Below are 22,527 nucleotides of genomic sequence, written 5' to 3'. Positions count from 1 at the left end.
CCATGTTTTTCACATTTTTATGCTTTTTATTGCTAATTTTGCTGTTTAAAAATGGACCCCAAACATAATGCTAAAGTGCTGTCTAGTTCTAAGTACAATAAGGTTATGATTATGGAAAAAAAATGTATTAGATAAGTTTCGTTCAGTCATGAGTTGTGTGCTGTGCCCATGAGTTCAATGTTAATGAATCAACAACATGACATACATCCAGAAAAGGGAAGATGAAATTCACCAATTGGTAGGTGAGGCTGCTCTGCAAGTTGCTAAAGTAAAGGTGGTAATTAGAGGTTCACAGGGATCTATCTCTGTGTTTCCATGAATGGGACTGATTAGATGAAGTATTTCTCAGTATTGTCACATGATCCCTGTTCCCAGAACTTTGGACCTTGGGGGAGGTCATTTACTCTCTGGAGGAATGAACTTTGAACCTGAGATACAGGAAGTGATGTGACTTGTGAGAGGCAGCCAGCATTGGTTATGTCCTTTTAGTCTATCCAATGAGAAGGCTCAAGTCTTTTGCTTTTAAACCCTGAACAAGCCAGAACCAGGTCAGGTTCCAGGAGCACATGGTGAAGTTGGGATAGCTCCCAGCTGTGCTTGGTCCTCTCCCTGCAGGGATTAAATAAATGCTTTCTCGCTAACTGGATTTGGAAGGGGAGCTTGCACCCGACCTGTCTAACACACCACCACAAGCAATGGTTCCAAAAATTCAGTGTTCAAAATAAATATATAAACCACAATTATTGAGAATTACAAGAACCTATTGTATCTGACCATTTCGCTTTCTAATCCATGATGATTTTTAGTCCCTCTAAAATAAATACAATTATGTCTGGTTTGGTATTTAAAATATTTAACAATCAGGCTGTAAGCCTAATTTACCAGACTTATCACACATTACATTCATATATACTATGCTTTAACTAAATTGGCCTATCATATCAAAAAGTTCATTTCCACTCCACAATTTTGCACAGGATATCCCTCATTCCTGGAATAACTCTTTGGGACCTTATCTCCTTTTAAAATTCAGTTTAAGTACTACTTCCTTTCAGTATCTCCTAATTCCCCCAGATTTAGTGTATTCATTCCATCACTTCATATTTAATTTGTATATATTTTGTGTTAAATTATCTAAGTATATGTTGCATCTTTCCACCTAGAAGGCGCTGTTGCAACTGAACGAGACAGATCGAGATTGATGAGGTTTGGATTTAGGGAACCAAAATTAAATTAGGGTTTTTTGTGGTCAGGGAGTTAAATGATAAGGTCTAGTGACAGGTTCGGGGTTCAGGGAACCAAATGGAGAGGTCTGACTCCCCTGCAATACTTTGGGATTCAGTGCAACGGTAGGGAGTTTTGGGGACTCCCTTCTGGTGGCGCAGAGGTTCTCTGTAAAGGAATTTACAGACCCCAAAACCTAGATTGATAAAAGAGGTTTATTATGGGGATTGGAAGCATAAAGTCTGGTTAGGGAAATAGGTGAGGATAAAGAGAGGATGGCACTGGAAAAGAATATTATTCCAGTGGGCAGATCTATGGAAAATGGAGTTTTGCACTGAGAATGCAGTTCTCAGTGGGCAGAAAGTCCTGATAGCTGAGTAAGCCACCGAGGTCCATCTGCAAAGGCCCTAGTTGATGGAAGCTCACTGTATTGGTTGTCTTGATGGGGGTTGGGCAACCCAAGCAGATCAGAACTAGTGGGGGCTTCGGAGAGCCCAAGTTGGCTCAGATCTGATGGGGGCTGGGACAAGCCAGGATCTCCTATTGGAATTCAAAGGGATGCTTTTGACCAGAATTTGTGAATCAAAGGCTCTGGCTTCCTGGACTGATATGCCTCAGCCAGGAGGGGCTGGGAATCTGAAAGGAATCACAAATCAATAGGAAATAGTTTCTTAAAGGGACCACAACCCAATTCAAGATCTCTACAAGACAGTTATGAAAATTGAGAAGGCTTCATCCACCCCAGAGTTGGATAGGCCTGAAAGTAGTCCTTGGTCATTGACCCAAAGGCATACCTACTTCCTCTTCCTACTATTCTTCCAAGATATCATTTTCTTCCTACCGCAATTAAATATGGACAACTTTGTACTTATTGGCCAAAGTTCAATTTCCTGGGTAGTTTCTGCATTTAGAATGTAAGACCCTCAGCCAATAAGGATGAGGGTCGGTAGTGGGAGGGGTATTTGCATTAGGGATTATTTAAACTGTTAAGCCTGTACCCAAAGCTTTCCATTATACTTCCTTTCCATTGCTTTCTCCACTGGACAGACCCTCGCTTCTTGAGAACACATAAGCCGCCTTCATTGTTCCTAGAAATATCTCCAGCCTTTTATTATTATTATATTATTATTATTATATAATGATCACTTACCATTCTGAGTTACACTCAGACATTTGAGAGAACTACCTTCACTTTTGTCCAGCACAGTAACTGGCAGAACAGGTCCTTGATTCCTAGGAGCCAGAACTATTTTCCTCAAGAGCCTGTTTGGTAATGTAAATATATGTCTTGTAATTTGCAAAACAGTACACACTGTACTTAGATCACACTGAAATAAAGGTTAGTTGTGCATTTAAACTAAGTATTGAGCTAAAAGAGAAAGGATGAGGGAGAATCAATGCCAGAAAAGAACAAAGCAAGAAAAGACACTGAACTTTCTCTGAAAGGCTATTTTATTTTCCTTTTACCTCAGCAAAAGCAAATTAAACAGAAACCAGGTACCAATAGGAAACATGTCTAGAATGGTCTCTCTTTTTTACTGCCCATTTCTGCCACATATATGTCTGATAAATTTTTTCTAACAAATTCTTATTAGAAAAATAATATTTTTTCATTACTCCATACTAACTCATTTGACATATATTCAGTTGGGAAAGATATCTATAACTGTATAAGTAACACTGAAAGAATTTCTTAAAAGAAAAAGTGCTTTGTTTAAAGTTTGTTTAAAGTATGATGGACAGAAAAAACATTTATAAAATAGGAGCATTATTAAAGCAACAATAATAAAGTACAATAGCATGATTCAGCAATTAAATTCTCAGGGGAAAAAAATCATCAATGCTGGTAGTGCTGGCAATAGTGATAGTAAGTAGAAAAGTAACTAGCAAGTCTGCTACCTGTAGTTTTTTTGTTTTTGTTTTTTTTAAAAGCAGGTAGTGAAACACCTAGTTATGATAACACATAATCTTAAATAATTAAGTCCAGAAGATGTATAGAAAGCAAGTAAACAAAGACTATTTGCTTCTTTCAAACCAAGTACACAGTCAAAGCTACAGTAGGAAACTGGTTTTCAATATAATGTAAATTTTTAAAATAAAAAATGCAAATGCATAATAAGATCAAATATTTTGTTTTCTGGCAATGTGACATTCCATATTTAATAAATGAAAAGCAGCATGACAAAAGATTGATTCAATTAGGAAAACTTGGGTTTAGGTCTCTCCCTTGCCCTTAATATATACTGTGTGATTATGACAGATCACTTAATTTCTCAGTATCATGAGTGTCAATTCTCTAAAACCAATATTTTAGAACTGTTGATTTGGGAAGGAGTTTCATCACTGGGACCTGTCTACATAAATCAAATTGCAGGTCTAAACTTAAAATTAACCTTTCCTTTCATGATCCTAAAATATGCCTCATCTCACATTAATTCTATGAAAAGTACTTTGAAAATATCTCCGTAAAAAGTCCTATGTTAGATAAAAACTGGCCCCTAGAGATAATCTGATCTTATACCCTTACTTTATAGACAGGAAACTGAGGCCCAGAAGTTGTCATTTTACCTCAAAAAAACAAATTAAAAACCCAGACTTCTAAATTCCCGATTTTTCACTTAAACTCCTAACTTCGAGTCCATTCTAGCATAGATTAAAAACAAGTTATCAAACATGCAAGAAAATTTAATCTTAATACTTAACTTTTAAAAATAAACTCCTCCTCTCAGGACATGGTAGTTTTAAAAATACTATAACCACATGGTCAGAGATTTCTGTGCCTGTCTATTTTCCTATTCTCACTAAAGAGCTCACAAAAAAAAAAAAAAAAAAAAAAAAAAAAAAAAAAAAAGCTTCCTTTCTGTTCCCATATACTCTGAATGTTGCTATAATCTTAAAGGAAAAAAAAAAAAAAGCTACATAAAACTCAATCTTTTTCCTTCAGTTCCAAATTCAAATTACAAATGACTAAATATCTTTCACATAAAATACATTTTCTATTAAACTGCTAATATTCAGAGCAGTCCAAAAGTTAAAAAAGAGCACCATCTCCTAAAGTAGCTGTCCAAAAGTTGAATGGAATACTACCTCACTTAAGGTAGTGTGTCCAGTCATACCCATCTCAATTATTGTATTCAGTTCTGATTACCACATTTTAGAAAGTATTGGCTTTTGTCAGTGTATACTGAAAAGGATGACCTCAAGGTAAAAAGGACTTGAACTCTTTCAATTGAAGACTATCTTCCCAAAAAAAAAAAAAAAAAAAAAAAAAAGGTTGAAAATAAGAGAAAACTGAGTAGAGAAAGTAAAATATTATAGTATTCAAATGTTTGAAAGGTTATCATAACCATATTTTTTCCATGTGATTTCAATAAAAAGAAATGATAACAGAATAATGTTTTCTTAAATAAAATTGTCTCTCATAAGGCAGTGATTTTCTTATCACCTGATGTTGATTCCAACAGCCTGCATATTTACTTGAAAAAAACATTTTAGAGGAGAAAGATGCATTAGGGAGGTGGGTTATATAATTTGTTTTTGATTGTGATTTCATCAGTATAAAAACCTTTTGATGGGGAAACTCTCTGCCAATGAAGTTTTATATTCTTAAGAGTTGCCTTCTAGGACAATGAATCAAAAGCAGAGCTTAGACTGAGATCACCTTGATTTTGACACTGATTCTATATCGATAGTCCCATTTTCTTATATGAATTTTAAGGTCCTTTTCAACTTCAGGATTCTATGCTTTTATTAGTTCTTTCTGTATTAAGGAGAAAATTTCTTTTGACTCACTCGATGAGTATTTTTAATTTAAGGCTGATGAAATTATAAAAAGACAGCAGGAGAAGTATATAAAAAGGAAATGAAATTAATATCAAAGTATATGTCAATGATAATATTAAGGAAAACAAACTGAGTCAGTCAAATACACAAATAAATCTGAATGAACTTTTGAAATAGGCTGTTACTCTTTGTATTGAACTTTTCATTCACAGTGAAAATAAAACACCATGTACAAGTAGGTAAGTAGAATATTATAGATTTGAACTAAGCTACTCAGTATTCCAAGATTTCTCATGGGCTGTATTTGACAATTTAGTCATTTATATTACTTATTTCCTAAAATCTGTAATGTGTGCACCATATCAAAACTAAATCACTATGCCTGTCATACTATAGTCTCTAACACTAAGTTCTTATTATCAATCTTCTGGACCTGATATGAAGTCTCATAGGTAAAATAATTTGAATTTCTTAATATTAGTGATTTGAAGTATGTCTACGTTTGGTCACACACAGTCTACAATTCTTTTGAAAACTTTCTGCCCATAATTTTTAACTACTTATTTTCTGAGGTTTGGCTCATAATATTATATATCTACTTCAATTTTCTACGTTTTGGTTGTAAATCTTGGTAACATGTGGTACAGAGAGACAGACACATATATACATAATAGACTAAAATGTGCACACTATTTCTTTTCTAGTTTTGTCTTCAATATTTTATTACTACAAGTTAATTCTTAAAATTTTACAGCTAAACCAGTGTATTTTTTTCTTTACTCTCTATTTTTTAAACATGAGATATAGACAATTTTACAACAGTTTCTAATGGCTTTCATGAAGTTAATACTAGTAATTTTAGGAAATGTTTAGCAGTCCTACTACCTATAAACATGACTATGACCTGAAAAAATCCCTCACCTCATCTTTCCATTCCAATTATTCCCTAATTCTTGTGCTCCTTATAGCTAAACTCCCTGAAAAGATCATCTACAAAAAGTGATTTCTACGTTCTCTCCTCTCATTCCCTTCTTAATCCCTAATCATCTGACTTTTGAATTTACCATTCCATTAAAACTGTTTCCCTGCTTCTTAAACTTGGTTTTCAACCCATACAGGGATTTATTATCAGTTAAGTGTTTGACTTGTATAGCTATTTTTATATACCTATATATCCAGGGTCATATAAAAATTTTTCCGGCAAAAAGGGGTCACAAATAAAAAAAGTTTAAGAATCCCTGTCTTAGTTTATATATTCTTTGGCCTTTTCTGAAATGTTCTTCCATCTCCTTTGTTGGATCCTCCTCCAGATGATGTCCTCTAATCATAGATCTCTTTTAGGATTCTATCCTGGCCCTTCTCCCACATACATAAAGATCTTGACAGAGAAATTAACTGTGAGGATTAAAAAAGTTAAGAGAGAAAGTAAAAACCTGGGATCAGGAGTAAGGTAAGAGAAAGAAAAGAGATATAACAATAGAAATAGGATGTTTCATTTATACATCCAAAGTGTCATATAAAATTTCTTTTACCATTTTCTAATTTGTGAAAAGGGAGACAGGAGCAAAGAGAAGAAAAAAGTAAAAGATGTCAGGATAGAGGAAAATATACAATTGACAATCATAAACATGAACAATTCAATGAAGTCACCTATAATGCAAGGATAGCAATATGGATTAGCAAATAGAATCTAACAATATATTATTTACAAAAAACATTTGAAAAATAAAGATTCACATAGAAAAATATAACAAAATACTTTATGCTTCAGCTGAACTCCAAAATAACAAGGACATTTCAGAGAACAAGACAAAATAGAGATAAGCAAGGAAATTTCATTCTGCTTAAAATCACTAGAGACAATAAATCAGCATCAGTTTTAATACATTATACACCAAAATGTACAATGTACAAATTCTTAAAGGAAAAGTTAATTAAAATGAAGGATAGTATAATAGTAGGGACTTCAATGAATCCCTTTTAGACTCAGACAAATCTAAGCAAAAGAATTTAAGGATCTGAACAGAACTTTAGAAAAAGTAGATATGATGGTTCTCTAGCAACTAATGAATGGAAACAAAAACAATTTTAATTTTACTTCATTCACAGATTATGTCCTCTAAAAACTGACCAGGTATTGGGATCAAAAGACCTCACCGAAAATATAGAAAAGCATAAAATACTAAATATCCATCACTGATTAATCACAATATAATAAAAATATTATTCAACAAAGGGCCCTTGAAGAAAAATTGAAAAGTAATTAGAAACTAAGAATAATTCTAAAAAAAAGGTGAGTAAAGAACGAATTACAGGGGAAAAATAACAAATTTCATTAAAGAAAGTGACAACAATTTAAAAACGTATCAAAACTTAAGGGATACAGATAAAGGGGGAGAGGGGAGGTAAAGAGGGGGAAGAGAAAGAGAAAATAAATGCTCATTAATACAGTGATACAAGGCAATTCCAAATAAACTTTGGATGGAAATTGTCATCCACAGACAAAGAAGAAACTATGGAGACTGAGTGTGGCTAGAAGCATACTATTTTCACCTTTTTTTACTGTTTTTTTTTTTTTCCTTTCTCCTGGTTTTCCCCTTTTGTTCTGATTTTTCTTTCCCAACATGACTTATATGGAAATAGGTTAAAAATGAATGTACATGAATAATCTGTATCAGATTGCCTCATACTTTGGGGAGGAGGTAGATAGGGGAGGAAGAAAAGAAAAAAAAATTGGAATTCTAAATCTTACAAAAGTGAATGTTGAAAACTATCTTTATATATGATTAGAAATATAACATAATTAAGATGAAAAATTTTTCTTAAAGAAAAAAATAAATACTTGTTAATTTTTTTTAATGCTAAATAAAGTGAAAAGGCAGGGGGGGCACTACTATTATACTCCAAATTTGCTCATAAAAAATATCAGTCACCACACCTTCATCATGATTATACCTTTTTGTAAAAAATAACCAATTTATTGGTTCATATCAAACAGAATAAAGACCACTCTTATTGCCTTACAAGAATGAAATAACCTGTGTCATTAAAGTTTAGCTTCTATATAATAACATATAAAACTACATTTTATCACACACATTTTAAAAATATTTAGGAAAAAAAAATCAGTGTTCAAACATTCTGCAAGTAAAATAAGAAGCACTTCTTGACAGGCACGTTAAATTAGCAAATGAAAGGCAAGGGTGTAAACCTCAGGTTCATCTAGTATGCCCATTTGGCCTTATATTAAGAGATAGCCATCAAAGGTTAGAAAGATAATGTTGGTTGATAAATACAACTCCAGAATTTAGGAAATAAAAATCTACTCAGTAAAATAAACTACCAATTCTCCATGAATAATTATTAATTATATAAGGTATAATTTTATATAAAATAAAGTCATTTAATATATCAACATTTTTTTCAACATTAAAATTATAGCAAAAGGCATAATGTCCGAGACATAACTAAGCTTAAGAATTCATGATATGAAAGAAACAAAGAAATCTCAATAGTTGGAAAAGTAACATAATTTAAATTAAAAAAAAAAAACCCTATGCCTATGAAAAAAAGACAACTCCCCAAAAAACAAGACCTACAAGGAAAGATATGGCAGGGGGCCCCTAACAAGTTGGAAGGTCATGAATACTCAAGTCTTCTGAATTTGTGGCATATCATGATTTAGCATAAAATTAACTACATTCGAATACCAGTTAATTTTAGACAGCAGAGCACAAGGAATTAAGATTGGCCTCACATACTGTAGCTATGTCGTCTTATTCTTATTTAAGTACAAAAATAAAATTCCTGATAGTAAATAAATATTATTTCTTCTGATTGTACATAATTAAAATGATTAACTTTAATAGATTATGTGCCAGGTATATTATGGAATGAAAAATCACTAGGAATTTAATTTTCTATTAGATGAAGTTAGTTTATTAAAATTGTTTCCACAATAGTCCCATGGCAGTATACTAAATGAGCTACAAGATCTCCCTTTGGAGTTATGAGCATAGATCTACCTGGAATTCTAATCAGGTATCAAGAATCCTAACTGATGAAATGCAATGTATATGTAATGGGGTGAAGAAACTCAACCATCAACAAGTGAACCAATAAACTGTATTCCTATCTGTCACACAGATTCTGAATGATAAGAAATTCGGGAAGCTTTATCTAAGAAAATGAAGGCTCCAAAGCCTTTTTCTCCATTTTAGGGTTATACATCTTGTCAACAAAAACTTATCAAGTACCTAAAATGTCTAAGATTTCTCCAATCACATCCTTGTCTGCTTCTGCAGCCTTATTTCCAATACATTTGTAAAAACATTTGGCTCTTAAGCAATTAAACCTGCATTTTCCTTTACCGTTTCTTCACTTTGGCTCAATCAAACTAGTCTCTTCATCTGAGAAGGATTCTTCTCCTAAATCAACCTCGGCATTACAACAGAACTTTGTATCCATACACTCATCATACCACTTTATTGTCCCAATTTTGTAATAATTTGTATATATGTTATATATACTACTAAAGTGTTCTCCTGGAAAGGAAGGATTTGCATTTCTGATAAGTGTCTAAGGAAGCTGTCAATTATATATTTAGATGTCACTCAAATATATTTTTTAAAAAATTAATGTTGAATCATTATATGGTTATATCTTTAATAGGTTAAAATAAAGCTGAATGATCAATGGAACATGAGTTACAGAATTTTTAAGTAAAGGATTTTTATTCTGGTTAGTTTGTTTTAAGGAAGAAAAAATAAAATCAATCTTTCAATATTCTCTCTCAAATCCACACATGAAAGCATAGAAAAAATTAAACTGTGACTCTATTATCCCTTTGTCCAGATTCTGGCTCCGTTAACATAAATAAGACATCATGTGGGTAATCACGGTAAATACTTTTCAAACCTATTCTTTAAAAAAAAAAAAAAAGAGAGAGAGAAAGAGGGCATTACAAATAACCTCACTTCCATAAAATAATACAATATGTGTCATCCATTTATATCTTTTTCAAATAACCTAGTTAGAGGCTTTAAAAAAAATACTTATAGTAACCTCCTTGTAAAAGTACAATATTACAGAAATCTTACTGGAACTTAAAGCTTTAATGGCTTAAACCTGCCTCATATTATCTTTTTTGTCATAAAAATTCTTTTTCAAGTTTCAGAAATAAATCCTCCTCTACAGCCACTCTAATATTGCTGAAACTAGTAAATAAATTCATGATCATCTTACTCCTAATCTTTAGGGATCTTACAGACCAATGAGACAATCATTTTTGTATAATGAATTCAGTTGGGCGAAGTCTGTAAAAACCCTTCTCAGAATATTTCAAATGCATAAAGTAAAAAATATAGCATTAAAACAAAACCCAAGTAAATTGAAATAGCTATCAATTTTTTGTTTGGTTGGTTAGGGACTTCAAGTTAAGCTCTCCCATCATAGGCACTGATAAAATAATCTCAAGAACTCAACAGGCTTAATATTAAAATTAGCATGATTATTAAATACTGGTTGAAAACATTACAAATTAAGTACCTCAGAGTGGACTGCTAGTAAAGATTATGTTAATTTCCACAATAGAATCATTGTGTTATTTACATTAACTGATCATAAAAAAGATACTATAAAAAAAGTACCATAGGGGCTGACAGGTTTTACATTAAGGGATTCAAATGTCTTGATCCCTGCGCCTTATCATTCATAGTGAAAGCATGTTGTAATAGCCCTGAAAAAACACAGGCTGTCTTGTTTTATTGCTTGATTATCATGCAGTGAATAACATTACAACTGGTGAACAAGTTCACCTTCTTTTTAGCTTTCACCTTTTTTTCTGTTTAAAGAAAGGGCTGTTTGTAAAACTGCTGTGGAGAAACATGAGTTTTTTGTGAACAAAAAAAGTCATTTAAGATTAATTTTTTAAAATTAAGTCATGTTTATGGAAAATAAGCTCATTATTTTAAAATGGAGAAATCATCCAAAACATTATAGGACAATAAAGAGTTAATTCTCACATAAATTGCTATCAAAATAAATAAAAGAGATACAAGAGCACACACACACACACACACACACACACACACACAAAAAGACCTAATTATTTTTCCATGTAAAAGTCCAAATAAACTCAAAGTGAATTTCAATTTAAAAGCCATGTCCTGTTCCTAAAAGATGCAAAGAATGTCAGTGAATGTCAAAACCTTTCTAAAACATTAAAAGGTGGCAAGACTTTTTGCACTAATCAATTTAATGAAAATAAGGGCAATAAAATCCACCATTATTAACAGATGATGAACTGCTGACCAAAAAACTTATGCCAAGAAATGCAATGTGATTTTCCTTTTTACATAAACCAAACTTATTTATCCAATGTGCAGAGCTAACAACAAAAATATTTCCATAATGTTTTTATAATGAAATTCCTGGCAAGTTTTTTTTTTTTTTTTTTTTTTTTAAGCTTCACCTCGTTATAACGTAGGGGGTAAAATTCAGAAAATTTAAAATTGGTACCAAATTTTTTAAAATATAAAGAAAAATAACAAAGATATGTTCTCTATTATCATGTAATTTAAAAGAATCGAAATTTTACATTAAATGTAAAGGGCAATTTAAAAGCTTCATGGTAATTGGATGTTCCTCATCTACCACAAAGACAATGATGAGGTTTTTTTCCCCAATATTAACCAATACAGTCTTGGTAAACCAGTAAAACAAGTAATAAATACGCGTCCTATAGGAGGAAGATGGAGGAATTTCCAGATGTGATCAGAAGCAACATTAAATTGCCACAGGGAAAAAAAAAATCAGAGACTGCACAAAGATCTGAAAAGACTGGAATCCCGAGCCCTTCCCACCTCCCACCAACACAGCCACAAGAGCACCAAAAGCCTCGGTCAGGAGGAGGAAGAAGAGGGCGAGGGGAGGGTGAGGGGGGAAGAGACAGAGAGAAGGACGAGGAGAGAGGGAGGAGGGAGGGAAAGGAACGAGGGAAGAAAGGAAGGGAGAGGAGAGAAAGAGGAGGAGGAGGATGGAAACGGGGGCTGCAGGAGAGCCGTGAAGGCTAGTTCAGGCCGCCCGCCCCGCACAGTCGCCCGCACGCGCGGCCCCCGACCCCGGTGTTACCTCTTTTATGTAATTCTCGGAGGGGAATGTTGTCTCCTCCCCCATCGTAAGGCAAATAAGGATCGGAAGAAATATCCATGAGTAGAATTAAAATTGGGGAAAAAAAAAAAAAAGGCAGAAAAAAGAAAGAGGAGGAGTAGAAAAAAATAGAAAGAAGGCGGACTTGCTTGCTTAAAAGCCCGAGAGCCCCAGCTCCACGGCGGCAGCGGGCTGCGAAGGGGCCATATTTGATCCGGCTTAGAACGGCGGCAGCTCCGCGGCTACAGCCACCGCCGGCCCTTCCACTGCCAATGATGTCATCAAAGGGAAATTATTGCAGCCTGGTTGCTAGTGGCTACAATCTAGCAGAGTTTAGGGGCGGTACAGCCTTCTTAATGGAGCTCAGCTACGTAAAAGATGACTAAGCTCCAAGTAATAACAGCCGAAACTGGTTTAGGGGGAAAAAAATAAAGCCACCTTTAGCTTCAGAACTAGCTACAGGAAGAAAATGCATGCAGTGTTTACTCTTGCGGTTTTCCTTAACATTAAAAAATAATTATACTCTTAATATCCATTAAAAAAGTGGTTTTGGAAATGGACAATAACCATTTTCATTTGATACATACTGTGGATTTGACATGTTGCAATGTATGTGCAATTTGCTTAATTATAGATATGCATTTTGCCTATAACAATATGACCTCAGTTGAAGAATGAAAAAAAATTCGGATTCTTGCCAATTTCAGGCTCTAATATACAAGAGGTTCCAACACCTTTGCTAACTATGGTAATTTTATTACAGTCATACTAATAAAAAGCTCAATGTACAGCAACCTTCCATAAAGAAAGGTCCAAGTTCATGCAATTGAATACAGTATTTCCATTCTCTGGCCATTTTTTCCAATGGACTAGCTACTAAAATTTAATAATAGTGAAGAGAAAATGAAAATATAAAGAAGAGAATCCAATAATTTAATTTCAGGTGAAAATATTATGTAAGATTACAAATTATATATGCATATAAAGCATACATACACACATATTCCTTAGCAAAAAACAAAAAACAAAACACATAGACAAAGTAATATTGTCCTCATTTTTACAAATTTGGGAATTGAGGCTCAGAGAGAGGTGAAAATAATCTTCACATGTCACATAGCTATTTAGTATCTAAACTAAGCTTCAGATCTAGAACTCCTGATTCCATTATACCATGCTGCTTCTCCATTTATAAAAATTCATATTTTACAGAACATTTAACTTATATGTAGTATAAATGTATATACTACATATGTGTATATATGTTGTGTTGTATATTGTAATATGTAATAATAAAAGTTAGTATTTCGAATCATGCTTTAAGATTTACCAAACATAACAATCCTGTGAAGTACTGTTTATCTACATTTTGCAGAGAAAGAAACTGAGACTCAGAAAGGGAATTCAGAAAGCATATGTTCACTATATGTTTACAGATATGTATACATATTTGAAGCACACATTGAATTGTTTCTCTCAAACATACACATTGAAATTAGAGGAAATGTAGTAATATAGTAGGAAAATGCAACTAGATTTGATATCTTGAAGACCTAAGCCCAAACCCTGTTTCTCAATGACTGGTGCAAGTCATGTAGCTTTGGGGGCTTTAGTTTCTTTCTTTCTTTCTTTTTTTCTGCTGAGGTAATTGGGATTAAGTGATTTGCCCCGTATCACACAGATGGGAAGTGTTAAGTGTCTAAAACTGATTTGAACTCAGGTCCCCTCCTGACTTCGGGGCTTGTGCTCTATTTATTGTGCTACTAACTGCCCCCTGAGGTTTTAGTTTCTTTATAAAATATAGAGAAAGCATTGTCCCTCCAAACCCTAAATTCTATGATTCCAATTGTTTCTAGAGTACAAGTGCACATTTATTGGGCAGTTTTGTAGATTTAAGAAATAAAGCAAAACTGTCCTTATGATGACCCCCCCAAAAAAAAAATACTGTTGGTGATGTTTTAAAATCTAAGACCAAACACTGAAACTTTACTAAGAAATATATACCCATTTTCCAAAAAACTATACTGGTTATTACTATAGTTCCATTAAACAAAAGGATCTATTAAGAATGATCATGAATGATCCAGCCAAACATAAAGAAGCCAATATAAAGACTGTTCTTCTTTCCATTCCAACTACATGTGGAATCTATTCTTTACTAAGAAGCAATATTAATAAGGCTATTTTTGTCTGGTATTATAAATTATCCTCATCTGTAAATGTTTTCCTCAAAACTAGTACAGTTATAGTCACAGATCTTTATATCAATAGAGTGTTATCATTACTAAGAAGAAATATTAATTTATGCCTACTATGTGCAGTCCTGTTATGACGAGAGTATTTTTTACATCGTGATTCTCATGCTTCCAAATCTCTCCTACAAATTAAAATGTGTTTTACTGTAATTATTAGAAAGTTTTACAAGTGGCTACTTGATCCACAGTTCGGGCATATAGGAAAATTAAAAGAAATATTTTTGAGTACTAATTAACAAAGTAATTTTTTACATATCAATAATGTCCTTAATACAGAATATACTAACCAAGTATGCATAAGAAACAGTTTTATCTCCACTTAGATTCTTTTAAAAATAAAAATCAAAAGTTGTAAAAAGCCAGAATGAATCTTCTAAACTTGTTGATTCTAAGTGAAAGTACTTTCCATTTGCAGGGTTAGAAGAGGACAACAGATTAAAAAGTGGTGGTGTAAATGAGGACTTTGACTCAGACTAGATATAACTGACATTAATTAAGTAGAATTAAATGATGCCTTAAGTAGTGGGGGAAGAGAGTCTCAGCCACAAACTCAAGAATCTTATGCATACTCTTAGGAAATAAGTTAAGAAGCAATCTTTAAGAAAGAAGAAGCAAAACAAAATAGAAAAATAGTAATACACAAAGTAATGAGGGATTCAAATTTAAGATTTTCACTCTCAAATATTATGCACAAAATGTTTGAACTTAAAAATACTGAGTTTAAAAAATTATTATTATTACCTCTATAAGTTCAGTTAGCTAGAAAACATCTTTTTTTCTTCTTCAAACATTATGAGATATTATTAGATTTCTAGACTATTAGCTAATAAGCCCTATTATAGTTTTGTCATGACTTTCCTGCCACATTTGTTTAACATTTAGACAGGATATGTTAAGTTATTTTACTAAGAACTTATATAATAAAACAGTCCCTATGAGTGAACAAAAATAGAAATTTTTTATAATGTTCATCCATAATAGCTTTACAGAAAGTGTTATCAGTCTTAAATTAACCACTTCATATATTACTTTTACTATGAATATTAAAAGTCTCTTTGGAACTAAAAAAGCACATTTTTTTCTTAAAGGGCAAAGAAAAGCTGTATTTAAATGAGAGCAACTAGATGGATCAGTAAATAGAACCCTGGGACTAAAGTCAAAAAGACCTGAGTTCAAATCTAGCTTCAGAAACTTATCTGTATGACATGAGAACATAACTTCAGCTCTGCCTGATAAAATTTCTACATCTGTAAAATGAACTAGAGAAGGAAATGGCAAACTATTCCAGTATCTTTGCCAAGAAAACCCTATGGACAGTATGGTCTCACAAGATCCAAAGAGTCTAGACATGACTCAACAACAACAAATATTTAATGTAGTTCAAAAATATTTATCAAGTATCTAATATAGGTAGAATATTGGAACTAAAATACAGCTACTAGAGAAATATTAAGTTTGGATAATTCCAAGGTCTCTGTCCTTAAAGAGCTTAGAACCTAGTAAAAGAATATAACACCAATGCAGACAACTTTAACACCCGACAATGTTTTGAAAAGAAAAAAATAAAGGACTTTGAAAGGTCTGAAGGAAGAAAACTGTTTCTGAGATGGAGCAAGAAATGATTGTTAAAACAAAGTATCAAAGTTGAACTTTAAAAGATGGATTAAATTTTATGAATCAAGAGGAGAAAAAAAGCATTTAAAGCATTAGGATATAGCAATTTAAGTAAACACAAAATATATCTGAAAGATAAAGTAGTGAAATTTACTCATAGTTTTATTTATATGAGTAAAACATAACTTTTTATTTTTAACATTACTTCTAATAAATGTACACTTTCAATAAAAGAAAAATTCTACTTTCCACTGTAGATATAGATATTATAATAAGTCAAGTTACATATGTTAAAAAAAAAAAAGGTTTATCTTCTAAGGAGAGTATTACAACTTCACTAGTGCACAATGAAGGAAAACTGGCTTGACTAAAATATTCTTCCCCTTATGTAATGTTGCCTAATACAAATGAAGTGATGCAAATATTCTTATAAATTTTAATTTGTTTCAATCAATGTATTACTGAGTGAAAAGTAGCTTCAGAAAAAAAATTAAAATAATTTAAATTATTTAAGATCATTATGAATGAATTTAAACATTTATTAATAATAGTTATTATTTATATAGCATTAAAAGTTTTGCAAAACCGATTATATATTATTTTATTTCATCCATATAACAATCTCATGGGGGTAAATTTATTATCCCATTTTATAAATAAGAAAATTGAGGCTAAAAAGTTAAATGATTTGCCCAGGATACTGATATCTTTTGTTTTCTGACATAATCAGAATTTCTCCCAATATCCCTCTTCTTTCCCCTCCCAAAGAACCATTTCATATGACCCTAAATACATTTTAAATATTTTAACAGAAAATAAAATATTAACTGGAAGAGAAAAAAATTCACAAAACCTATCAATACAACAAAAAAGTCTGAAAAATACATGAATATTATCTATACATCTTCCCTCCACCCCCTCATCTCTGCAAAGGATCTAGATGGGGGCAGTTTCATATTTCTCTTCTTTGGGTCCCTACTTGTTCTTTGTAATTTACAAATTACTTTGTGGTTGTTCTTTCCATTTACATTGTCGTAGCCATTGTGTATACTGTTTTCATAGCTCTGCTTATTTCATTCTGCATCATACTGTGTAAATCATTTTTCTCTGTATTAACAATATTTGTAATTTCTTATAGCATAGTAATATTCCATTATATTTATGCACCATACTTTGTTTTGTCCTTTCCAAATCAACTTTGCTTCCAATTCTTTGTCTCACACACACATAATGTGTGTGCTTGTGTGCTTGTGCGTGTGCATGTGCGTGTGCGTGTGTGTGTGTGTGTGTGTGTGTAAGATTTTCTCATTAGTGACCTCCTTGGGAATATAAGCCAATTAGTAGTTGATCAAATACACATTTAAGTCACCTTACTTGTATGATTCCAAATAAACACATTAATTTTTATGATGTAGCCAATTACTCTAAAGTCATTAAAACAGAAATATGGCACTGTAACCACAACTAAACATGCTTTTATTTTATATCAAGAGGTAATCAATATATATCAAATATAATTCTAACAGCACAAATACATGGTCCCTGACACCTCAAGAAGTTTACCATTTTATCAGAGGAGACAACAAGTACACATTTAGGTATTCATAAAAATAGATAAAAGTAATTTTGGAGTGGAAGGCACTAGCAGCTAGAGGGATGAGGAATGCTTATTGTACAAGAAAGCACTTGAATTTAGTGCTGGTGAAAACTGGCAAAGAGTGAGTGAATTCTAGGCATGGGCAATTGTAAATACAAAGCACAGAGGCAAGAGATAATGTGCTTACACATAAAAAATAATAAAAAGTTATGGTAGACAAGAGCTTTAAATGCCAAACAAAAAGTCTGATTTGACAGAGGAAACCAATGAATTTTCTTGAGTAGAAAAACATTGTTAGACATTGAGCTTCCAGAGAATCACTCCCTCCAAAAAAGCTGCTACGAATATTTTTATACTAATAGATCTTTTTGTAATGGCAAGGAATTAGAAATTGAGAGGATGGTGGTGAATCAAGTGGTGAATGCTGAACAAGTTGTAGTATATAATTGTAAAGGTATATTACAGTACTATAAAAAACAACAAACAGGATGCTCTCAGAAAAACATGGACTTAGATGAATTGATGTAAAATGAAGTGAGCAGAACCAGAAAAACACTGTGCACAACAACAATAATATTATACAATTGTCAACTATGAATGATTTAGCTATTCTCAGCCCTAAATGATCCAAGATAAATCCAAAGAACTCATGCTTCAAAATGCTTCTGCACACTCAAAGATGTCTGAATACAAATAGAAACATACTGGTAGAGTCTGAATACAGATAAAAACATCCTGTTTTTCACTTTCTTTTTCATGGTTTTTTACCTTTAATCTATGCCTTCTTTTATAACATGAATAATATGAAAATGTTTTATATGATTGTAAATATATAACCTTTATCAAATTATTATCATTTAGGAAGGAGGTAACAAAGAGAATTTGAAACTCAAATGTTTAAATTGAATGTTAAAAATTGTCTTCAGTCTAATAAAATACTATATATTTAAAAAGTAAAACTAATAAAAAAAACAAAGGAATCTTTGTGTGGGTATGGGTAGTTATATGCACTATACATATATAATAGTACATCTGTGTGTATATGTGTGTGTGTGTGTATCTGTGTATGTCTGTGTGTGTGTGTGTGTGTGTGTGTGTGTGTGTGTGTGTGTAAATTAAAGCCTTTGGTTTCAACAACAACAAAAAAAATCACTCAAAGCTGTGTGATGGAATGGAAAGGGGAGAAACTTGAGGCAAGGAGACCAATTTGAAGATAACTAATATATTGAGGAAATATCAATGGAAAAATTTGGCAATCAATTGAACTGGGAATCAAAGTTGACACTTGCAAACTTGGACAAATGGAAAGACAGTGGTTTACTTTATTATCAATAAGGAAAATTGGATAAGGAATGGATTTTCAGAATGAATTTAGTTTGAGATTGTTAGGTTTGTGATATTTATGGCACATATAGTTCAATATATCCAAAATGCAAATGGTAGTACAGGCTTGGAGATAGAAGAATTAGGACTAGACACATAGATTTAAGAGTTATATGCATAGAAAGGATAAGTATAAATCACTAAAGAAGCTAAATTACAAGTAATGGATAAATACATCAAAACAATACTGGGGGTTTTACTTCACCCCCAACAAATTGGAAAAATGACAAAAAATGGACACAGTCAATGTTGGAAGGACAATAGAAAAACAGGCACATTAATGCACTGTTGAAAGAGCTATGAAGTGGTAGAACCATTCTGGAAAGCAAAGTGGAATTATGCAAAATAAATGACTAAAATATTTAAATAATTTGACCTAGATATTTTATTCTGGCAAATACTTCCCAAGAGGTCAGTAACAAAAATAAAAAACTCCATAATCACCAAGATATTTACAGCAACACTTCTTTGTGTTAGCACTTCTCTGGAAGCAAAGCTGATGTCCATCAACTGAGGAAAAAATACAATGGTAGGCAAATATAATGAAAGTTTAATGAGCTATATATAGGAAACAACAAATATGATAAATGGGGGAAACATGAAAAATGTATATGAACTGATGCAAAATAAACAGAGCCTATATAGTAAAATATACAATTGCCATAAGGTAAATGGAAAAACCAACCACAAAACAATCAAAAGCAAATCTTGCAAAATTAGAAAGAACAAGCTTGACCTTTAAGAAGACAACTCCTCTGACTCCTTTGAAGAGATGGGAGAGATGAGGAAGGTGATCTACAACATTAAATGTTAATGTGAGATTATTTTAATATGTTGATTAGTTCTAACTTTCTCTTCTTTCTCTTTTTTCTTTTTAAAACAATTTTTGTTATAAAAGATGATTCTCTGGAAGGGGAAAGGGGAAGTTTGTGGGGGAAATCTAGGTAATGTAAAAGCAAAAGATATCAACAAAAATATTTTTAAAATAAAAAATAAAACCATGGAAGCTAAACTTATTTAACAAAACAGTGGCAACCCTACCAAAAGAAAAAGTTAAACATTATTTAACTTGCAAATATCCCAAACATAAGAATGGTAAATAAATATAATTATAATGAAAAGATTAATAATATCATTTATAAGTTGTTGGGTATTTTTTTAAATGAAATTGTTCCAAAGAAAGAATAAAAGGATTATCAAATCCTTTTGTGGTGGATAGAGTACCAGCCCTGAAGTCAAAAGGACCTGAGTTCAAATCTAGACTCTGACACTAAACACTTCATAGCTGTGTGATCCTAGGCAAGTCACTTGACCCCAATTGCCTCAGCAAGGGAAAAAGGAAAACAAGCAAAAAAAGAATTTTTGAGGTCAGATCTTTTTTACTCCTTTTTGATTCTACTTGCTGAATTCTTAGCTGAAAACAATACTGACTCAAGAAGTGGTCAGTGCAGTGATCAACTGTGATGTGAGAGGACTTGACACTAAAGTATGCTTCTATCCTTCCTTATAGCTGTTGAATAAAGCAGATTTTTTCAGATACAATCAATTTTATTCATTTATTCTACTCAGTTTGTTGCAAGAAATTCCTTTTTTGAAGAATACAGGAAAATGTCATTGGAAAATCATATTGTAAATAAAATATTTTTTATTGTTCTTTTTAGTAAACATTAAGTTGTGGTGAGAAAGGTGTTTAGTAAGTTTTAAAGCACGGTATAAAAGTGAATTATCAGTTTTTGCTATAAAGTATATTATTACTCCACTAACCCATCAAGGTTTTAACAACTCTGGTTCTTTTGAGAGAAATGATTATTAAGTAACAAATTATTTCGGAGGTACCTGACCTTTCCTAAAAATTTATCCCACCTAAACCGTCTTATCTAAATAGAGTTGTTTTGCTACCCAATTAGAAAATCTTTTTGTATCTTATTTTTTCAAAAACATGTAAAGATAGTTTTCAACATTCATTTTTGTAAGACTTTTGTGTTCCAAAATTTTTTCCTTACCTTCCTCCTCCCCAAGACAACAACTAATCTGATATAGGTTAAATATGTGCTATTCTTTTAAAATATTTCCATATTTGTCATATTGTGCAAGAAAAATCAGATCAAAAAAGGGGAAGGGGGGAAACACTGAGAAAGAAAAAAAAAAAAGGTGAAAATACCGTGCTTCAATCCACACTCAGTCTTTATGGTTCGCTCTCTCTTTAGATGTGGATGACATTTTCCATCTCTAATCAACTCGAATTGCCTTGATCATTACACAATCTTGTTGTTACTGTTTACAATGTTCTCCTGTTTCTGCACACTTCACTCAGCATCAGTTCATATAAGTCCAGGCTTTTCTGAAATCAGCCTGTTCATCACTTTTTATAGATTAATATTTCATTACATTCATATACCATAATTTATTCAGCCATTCCCCAACTAATGGGCATCCATTCAATTTCCAGCTCCTTGCTATAAACATTTTTGCACGTGTAGGTCATTTTCCCTTTTTTATGAAATCTTTGGGATACAGACCTATAAAGACACTGTTGGATCAAAGGGTATGCACAGTATGGTATCCCTTTGGACATAGTTCCAAATTGCTCTCCAGAATGGTTGGATCAGTTCACAACTCTACCAACAACAAATCAGTGCCCCAGTTTTCCCACATCCCTCCAATATTTATCTCTATCTTTTCCTGTCTTATAGCCAATCTGAGAGGTGTCTAGTGGTATCTCAGAGTTAACTTAATTTGCATTACTCTGATCAATAGTGATTGAATTATTTTCATATGACTAGAAATGGTTTTATTTCTTCATTTCAAAAGATGAATAATTTTCAGTGAAGAAATTAAAGCCAATTAAAAAATCTTACAAAGAATTTAATCCGAAGTATATTCCAGCAAATTGTGTTCCAATTCTATACTACAGTTTCCTTTATGAAGAAGGATAGATCCTTTGTTTAGATTAGCACTCATCTCTCAGACCCTCATTAGAATAAGTTTACCTCTCATATAATATTCATTGCCATTCCTAGGAATATTTACTTTCTAAGGATATGTAAAGGTTGAGTCACTGCTCTTTTTTATCTTTTTTATCAGTTATCTGCCAAAATGATTAATTACCCAGAAGCCATGTCTCTCAAACCTTTTAAACATCACGCTTGCCATTTTTTCCCCCAGACTCCTGAAGCCAGTAGCTACAATAAAAATGGCTCAAATCTATTTCAACTGTTTTTCCAAATATTAGTTTTCACATTTTGCCAATTTCCCAATATTATTAAGAATCAAGTTTATAACATGGGATATATACCCACTAATATAAATGCAATGTAAATATTTTCCCATTATGATCAATTATGGAAATTTCAGGTTTCTTATAAAACAAATAAAAGGGTAGTAGCATGGTATCATAGAAAAAGCAGCAGCTTTGCAGTCAAAGAACCTGGGCTCAGATTCTATTTCTTCATGTATTCAATGAGGAAGTTAGACTAGATGTAAGCTCTAATGTCTCTTCTAGCTCTAAACCTATGACCTGAT

At 32.3% G+C, this 22,527-nt stretch overlaps 1 protein-coding gene across 4 annotated transcripts in view; it reads right to left on the bottom strand.

Annotated features, from left to right (window-relative positions):
* The window catches only part of CLCN3 (chloride voltage-gated channel 3), a 94,763-nt gene that overhangs the window by 58,457 nt on the left and 13,779 nt on the right, over positions 1-22,527 (bottom strand). Inside the window, exon 1 of one of the 4 annotated variants that reach the window (XM_051965958.1) lies at positions 12,139-12,747. The exons of 2 other annotated variants lie outside the window; for them this stretch is intronic. In XM_051965958.1, coding sequence (XP_051821918.1) covers positions 12,139-12,217 — 79 coding nt within the window. In that variant the 5' untranslated portion in view covers positions 12,218-12,747. Of the gene's footprint in view, positions 1-12,138; positions 12,748-22,527 lie in introns of those variants that run through there. One more of the 4 variants, XM_051965961.1, reaches the window with a different exon arrangement.

Source organism: Antechinus flavipes, chromosome 6 (assembly GCF_016432865.1).
Source record: "Antechinus flavipes isolate AdamAnt ecotype Samford, QLD, Australia chromosome 6, AdamAnt_v2, whole genome shotgun sequence".
Classification (NCBI taxonomy): domain Eukaryota; kingdom Metazoa; phylum Chordata; class Mammalia; order Dasyuromorphia; family Dasyuridae; genus Antechinus; species Antechinus flavipes.
The sequence above is the reverse complement of the archived record's forward strand: the minus strand, read 5'-3'. Positions and strand labels throughout refer to the sequence as shown.